The 7,438-nt window shown below is 39.4% G+C and overlaps 1 protein-coding gene across 8 annotated transcripts in view; it reads right to left on the bottom strand.

Moving 5' to 3' along the window:
* LOC108362798 (platelet binding protein GspB-like) overlaps positions 1-7,382 on the bottom strand; it is a 47,371-nt gene extending 39,989 nt beyond the window's left edge. For 2 of the 8 annotated variants that reach the window (XM_017615944.1, XM_017615937.1), the window contains exons 1-3: positions 5,684-6,729; positions 5,044-5,311; positions 1,970-4,785 (exon numbers count right to left, since the gene is read on the bottom strand). In XM_017615944.1, coding sequence (XP_017471433.1) covers positions 1,970-4,785; positions 5,044-5,311; positions 5,684-6,674 — 4,075 coding nt within the window. In that variant the 5' untranslated portion in view covers positions 6,675-6,729. The other 6 variants (XM_017615939.1, XM_017615940.1, XM_017615943.1 and 3 more) reach the window with 6 other exon arrangements.
* Between the last annotated feature and the right edge of the window lie 56 nt (positions 7,383-7,438).

Below are 7,438 nucleotides of genomic sequence, written 5' to 3'. Positions count from 1 at the left end.
TATCTCAATTTTTACTCGAGTTATCGTGTGCACAGACGGACGGACGGACGGACGGACGGACGGACGGACGGACAGACAGTCACCGCTTAATCGATTTCTCTTTTCATTCTGATCATTTATGTATACATTTGTCTATATCTATCTCGATTCGTTTTGCCTGTTACAAACAACCGTTATGTGAACAAAGTTATAATACCCTTGTGCACAAGTGCGCTCGGGTATAAAAATCTGAAATAACTGTTATTTAAGGAGCAATTAAATAAAAGTCAAAAAAGTAACTGTTATAGCGCGATTTTTTTAAGAAAAGTTGTAACTGTAACGTTCCCTGGTTTAAAAGCCGATATAGTATATTCCTTAATTTCAAGTGGTCCCATCTCCAAATCATTGAGACCAAAGAGTGAATCGCCGCATCAATGGATCTACCCCTAAGTAGTTGTACTGAGCTAGATGCGATGTTTTATTTAGTTATAGTCATTGAGATTAGAAATAAAAGTGCCGTTTTTATTTGGAGGATGACGAGGTGAAACCATCCCTCGTCCAATTTACTTTGGGGACGACTGACAAGGTACCTATTTCGAAATATAAAATAAGATAATAAGGTTTTGATAACTATCTAAAATTTAATTTAACTTTGATATCGACTAAGGTAAATTGCTCAAATTGTATTGCCACTTTTCATTTCGTAGTCGATTTTTTGACAAGTGGTTCATATTTAACCGACCAAAAAACTTTTCGGTAACTCTTAATTTTTATCAGAATAGTGACACCACCGGGGGGGGTTCCATACTAATTTGAGTTAGTTGGATCATGACTAAACTAACGGTCAATTTTAATATAAGCATTAATTTTTTCATTAAAGTCTAACTCATTATATAACTCGTGATGTTTAATAGCCCATTAACTTCTAGTATAATAAAGTGCAAGTTGTAGGCTGCTAAATAATAAATCGTGTTGATTATTTTAGTAATTTGTTTGCTGACTGTACTACTCTTTTTTTACATAAAAAGTAAATTCAAACATTTTTACGAAGTTGAAAATTTCAGACGAAACTTTGCAGATTCTTAAAAATTTTTACACAAAGTTTGAAATGTGGGTTTATATGATGAATTAGGCTTTTATAAACAAAATAAATAAATATTAAATAAACAAAAGAAAAATAGAAAAAAGTAATTTTTAAGCAAAAAAAAAACACCGACTTCAAACTTCATATAAAAATTTAAGAGTATCGTTAATTTCTTCATGATCCAGTGATCGGATCTAAACCTGTTAGAACCTTCTCCTTTTCTTGAAGTCGGTTAAAAACGGATCAAAACGTTGCTGGCTTAATTAGCTGATCGCAAGTGTAGGTTGCAAAAGAATAGAGTTATTAATTTTATTTGAAGTTGAACTATCGAGTTCGATGTTAATATAGCTACGGCTAAAATTCGTACGTATGTATGTATGTTCATATGTGTGTCTGTATATGTATATATTCTATAAAATTATACACATAATTATTTTGATCAAATGATTTTAAATTGTTTAGTACTACGATTAAAACATTATTCAATGAAGTTTATTTAAAAAGAGAGACGCGCGATCTAATACGGGTATGCACCTATTTATTTATGTTTATGTACTCTAAAATAGTTAGATATCCTACATATTCAATAAAACTTTTATTGTTTTGAAATATTTTATTAAAAAACTTTGTTGCAGTTTTGTGAAACGAATAAACTACTATAAAACTCGCTAAAATGTTCATTATATGACAATTATTTACAAACGTAGACATATTTATGTTCACACTTGTATATGAAAATATTCTCCGTCATATAATGCTAATAAAAAACAGTGTGTATGGTTGATTATTTATGTAATGCTAGTATATACGTAGAGTATCTTAATTATTAAGCTAAATAAACTTATGCGCAGAACTAACAATACTAAAATAACTAAGAAAGTAGAGAAAAAATTGGTTTGCATTTACCTTTTGGCGTTTCAATCTGCTCCGACCTCGAATTTCTCGATGATGTCGGACTAATACTACCCATTCGTATGCCCGAGGCACCGAATTGCATCTGCAGTGCTGGATCCATAGCATAGCCGGCAGCTTGTTGCCGACGCAATGTTTCCTCTATCAAAGCTAAGGGGCTACGTGTTGGTTTCGGTGAACCCGGACTGGCGGCCAATAGACGATCCTGTTCCGTAGTAAACATTGGCAATGCAACTGAATCGGACAAACTGGAATCGGTTGTATCAATGAAACTAACATCAAACTCATTAACACAGCGTTGATCTGTTGATGGTGGGCGTATTATCGATGTTGTATCTATATCAGTGTCCGGTTGACGATAAATCACTTCGAATGGTTTATCCTGCCCAAATGTCTTAGTAAAAACTTCACTTGTTAACACTTTTCTGCTGCCAGAAGATGAGGTAGAACTTTTTGTACTCTCTGTAGATCTAAATGACCGTGTAATTTCTGCATCATCATCAAATATAACTGTGCTGACAATGGCAGTGGTCGCTACAGGCTCTTGGTGAACTTTAACCACTGTGGTGCGAGCGGGTACGGCTGGCATTTTGGAAATTTTCGATGTAGTCGCTATGGAATTGTGGTGTCCTGTAGAGGTGGTAGTTGCAGACTTATCTGCTAATCTCAAATTTGCCACTTCTTTATCCAATTTTTTTATATTTGTAGTGGCGCGTGTATATCTTCGTACGCTACTGAGCGAGCCGCTGGCACTGGTATTGCCACTACCAGTCATGCTGGACTCATTTATTGAATCCTTCAACTTCTTTTGTACTTTTACATCACTCTTCTTGGTTTGTGTAGTTCTTCGCTTCGTTTGTTCAGTTTTAGTTGTAACAGTAGCTGTCATATCCTTATTGTCTTTGCGAGTTTTAACATCCGTTATTTTACTATCACTTCTAGTGGTATTAACTTTTTTTCTAGTACCTACATTGGAAGATACGCTGATGGGAACTTTCGATCGCTGTTGTGTTTTCTCAGTGCGGTTTATGAGCTTTTTCTCTTCTGAGCTGTCCCGAGTAACACTCCTGGGTGTTCTTGCGGTTCTCGCTTCCTTTGCTCTGTCAATTTTGTGCTTTAATTTACTTTGATTTGTCTTATTCAATACATTACTCATTTCCTTACTTGTTTTGGGAGGCATTTCTTTTACAGTTATTTGTTCGCTATGTGCTATCACAGCTTTAGTTTTAGTTTTCTCTACATTAGTTTTTCTATGATACAGTTTTTCAGTGCTTTTTATCGATTCCTTACTATTAGATAGTGAGTCTTTCTTTAAATTCGTCAAACTACTTTTAAAATTGAATACTTTCTCTTCTTTGGATAGGTTGCGTACATAGCGTCTTGGTGCATCAGTATTAGTAGTAGTTGTAGTAGTTGTATACTGCTTACCTTTTGGTTGCGTCGACGGTGGTACAGGTGATCTTGCTGTCAACGGTGTGGCTATGTCGGTTAACATCTGTGTGGTTTGTGTATTTCCATATCGTAGGCTGTGCGCCAGTGTTGGCTGCATGTATCTGTGCATTACAGTTGAGGTAGGTGTAATCAAACGCTTTCGTTGAGCATCTTCACTGCCGGAATCGGAAGATTTGGTGATTGTCTTTGTTTTGGTTTTCTTAGGGGTAGCCTTCTTTTCAGATTTTTTGGTTTGCGCGTACACGCTAGTGACATGAGAATAGTCGGGTTTTGGTCGGCTGGTTGTCGGACTGAATGTTCTTAGTGTGGCATTGTATGGTATTGCTGTTACATCAGTGCGTATTCTGGGTCTGGGTGTGGTTGCGCGACTGTTCGAATTGTCTTCACTTAAGCCAACATTGACCGTAGTTGAACGCGGACTTATAGATCTCTCTGACCGTGCCTCGGACGATAGACGGCTATGTAAACTTTTAGTGGATGAAACTTTTGACACTTCATCTTTGTCAGGCAATTGCTTTTTCTGTTTGATTGACGCTGGTACTGTAGGCTTAACACTAGGAAGTTTTCTTTTCGGCTCGGTGCTTGGAGATGAGGTACGTACTTTTCCAGCAGCTGCATACTGAATCTGTGATTTTGTTTGTGTCTGCTTCAAAGTGGACTTGGCTTGTGTTTTTGTAGAAGATAAGTGAGACTTTCTAGCCTCCCTAGTGTCTTGTTTCTTCTCTAACACTTTTTTAATATCCCTACCTGCAGGCCCAACCTTTCTCGTACCTTCATTCAAATTAACAAAGTAAGCAACAGCTCTTTCATTCCGCTTATCAGGTGGTGGTAAACTGGGTCTTTCTAAACTGTCTAAGCTACTACAAGAGTCTAATATGTCACGACTTTGTGAAATACTAGTGGATAACTCACCACGTTCAGCATCAGAACGCGGCCCTTCGCTTGTAGTCTGTTCTGCTAAAAGCTGAGGAACACCACTAGAAACGCCAGAAACATAAGCTGAACTTACATCTTGCTCTTCGGCCAATATAGTGTCATCGCCGGTAAAATCAAAAGGTTTAGCCGTATCATCAATTTCGTCTGGAATAAGCTTTTCTTCTGACTTTGCGACCGATGATAGTAGAGGCACAGCTTCTTTGTCGAATTCTTCGTCAAACTCCTCAGAAGAGTATTTTTGCGGAATAGGCTTTATTACGTCATGTGGAGATTTCGGTTTGTCGTCTGGTTTCGAAATGGGTTCTACAGGCTTTCTACCGTTCTCAACTGTTTTGGAAGCCGATGGAATCAAGGGCACAATTTGTTTGTCATCAGTAATTTTAGGTTTGTCGAATTCATCGTCAGATTCATCAGAAGAGTATGTTTGTGGGATACTCTTCGTTAAGTCAAGTGGAGATTTGGGTTTGTCGTCTAGTTTCGAAATCGGTTCTAATGGCTTAGCACCTTTGTATTCTGGTTTGGCAGCCAATGGAATCAAGGACACATATGGTTGGACATCAGGAATTTTAGGTTGGTCGAATTCTTCGTCATATTCATCAGAAGAGTACATTTGTGGTATAGGCTTCGTTACTTCAAGTGGAGATCTGAGTTTGTCGTCTGGTTTCGAAATCGGTTCTAATGTTTGTTGAATAGGCTTCGTTATGGCAAGTAGAGATTTGGGTTTGTCGTCTGGTTTCGAAATCGGTTCTACAGCCTTAGTACCTTTGTTTTCTGATTTGGCAGCCAATGGATCCAAGGGCACACCTGGTTTGACATCAACCATTTTAGGTTTGTCGAATTCGTCGTCAGATTCATCAGAAGAGTACATTTGTGGTACAGGCTTCGTTACTTCAAGTAGAGATCTGAGTTTGTCGTCTGGTTTCGAAATCGGTTCTAATGGCTTAGCACCTTTATCTTCTGGTTTGGCAGCCAATGGAACCAAGGACACACCTGGTGTGAAACCAGCCATATTAGGTTTGTCGAATTCTTCGTCAGATTTATCAGAAGAGTATGTTTGTGGAATTGGCTTCGTTACGTCAAGTGGAGATTTGGGTTTGTCGTCTGGTTTCGAAATCGGTTCTACAGCCTTAGCACCTTTGTCTTCTGGTTTGGCAGCCAATGGAACCAAGAACACACCTGGTTTGACATCAGCCATTTTAGGATGGTCGAATTCTTCGTCAGATTCATAAGAAGAGAACCTTTGTGGAATAGGCTTCGTTTTGTCAATTAGAGATTTGGGTTTGTCGTCTGGTTTCGAAATCGGTTCTACAGCCTTAGCACCTTTGTCTTCTGGTTTGGCAGCCAATGGAACCAAGGGTACACCTGGTTTGACACCAGCCATTTTAGGTTGGTCGAATTCTTCGTCAGATTCATCAGAAGAGTACGTTCGTGGAATATGCTTCGTTATGACAAGTAGAGATTTGGGTTTGTCGTCTGGTTTCGAAATCGGTTCTACAGCCCTAGCACCTTTGTTTTCTGGTTTTACAGCCAATGGAACCAAGGGCACACCTGGTTTGACATCAGCCATTTTAGGTTGGTCGAATTCTTCGTCAGATTCATCAGAAGAGTACGTTCGTGGAATATGCTTCGTTATGACAAGTAGAGATTTGGGTTTGTCGTCTGGTTTCGAAATCGGTTCTACAGCCCTAGCACCTTTGTTTTCTGGTTTTACAGCCAATGGAACCAAGGGCACACCTGGTTTGACATCAGCCATTTTAGGTTGGTCGAATTCTTCGTCAGATTCATTAGAAGAATACGTTTGTTGAATAGGCTTCGTTATGTCAAGTAGAGATTTGGGTTTGTCGTCTGGTTTCGAAATCGGTCCTACAACCTTAGTACCTTTGTCTTCTGATTTGGCAGCCAATGGAACCAAGGGCACACCTGGTTTGACATCAGCCATTTTAGGTTGGTCGAATTCTTCGTCAGATTCATTAGAAGAATACGTTTGTTGAATAGGCTTCGTTATGTCAAGTAGAGATTTGGGTTTGTCGTCTGGTTTCGAAATCGGTCCTACAACCTTAGTACCTTTGTCTTCTGATTTGGCAGCCAATGGAACCAAGGGCATACCTGGTTTGACATCAGCCATTTTAGGTTGGTCGAATTCCTCGTCAGATTCATCAGAAGAGTACGTTTGTTGAATAGGCTTCGTTACGTCTAGTGGAGATTCGTGTTTGTCATCTGGTTTCGAAATCGGTTCTACAGCCTTAGCACCTTTGTCTTCTGGTTTGGCAGCCAATGGAACCAAAGGCACACCTGGTTTGACATCAGCCATTTTAGGTTGGTCGAATTCTTCGTCAGATTCATCAGAGGAGTATGTTTGTTGAATCGGTTCTTCTGCCTTAGCACCTTTGTCTTCTGGTTTGGCAGCCAATGGAACCAAGGGCACACCTAGATTGACATCAGCCATTTTAGGTTTGTCGAAATCTTCGTCAGATTCATCAGAAGAGTACGTTTGTGGAATAGGCTTCGTTGTGTCAATTGGAGATTTGGGTTTGTCGCCCGGTTTCGAAATCGGCCCTTCAGGCTGAGCACCTTTGTCTTCTGGTTTGGCAGCTAATGGGACCATGGGCACACCTGGTTTGATATCAGCCATTTTAGGTTTGTCTAACTCTTCGTCAGATTCATCAGAATAGTACGTTTGTGGAATAGGCTTCGTTACGTCAAGTGGAGATTTGGGTTTTTCGTCTGGTTTTGAAATCAGTTCTATAGGCTTAACACCTTTGTCTTCTGGTTTGGCGGCTAATGGAACCAAGGGCATACCTGGTTTGATATCAGCCATTTTAGGTTTGTCGAATTGTAGGTCAGATTCATCAGAAGAGTACGTATGTGGAATATGTTTCGTAACGTCAAGTGGAGATTTGGGTTTGTCGTCCGGCTTCGAAATCGGCCCTTCAGGCTTAGCACCTTTGTCTTCTGGTTTGGCGGCTAATGGAACCAAGGGCATACCTGGTTTGATAACAGCCATTTTATGTTGGTCGAATTCTACGTCAGATTCATCAGAAGAGTATGTTTGTGGAATAGGCTTCGTTACGTCAA

The sequence above is a fragment of the Rhagoletis zephyria genome, unplaced genomic scaffold (genome assembly GCF_001687245.7).
Source record: "Rhagoletis zephyria isolate East Lansing unplaced genomic scaffold, Rhagoletis_zephyria_1.1 Rzeph_scaffold_01105, whole genome shotgun sequence".
In the NCBI taxonomy this organism is placed as follows: domain Eukaryota; kingdom Metazoa; phylum Arthropoda; class Insecta; order Diptera; family Tephritidae; genus Rhagoletis; species Rhagoletis zephyria.
Note: the sequence above shows the minus strand (reverse complement) of the source record. Positions and strands in the feature narration are given on the sequence as shown.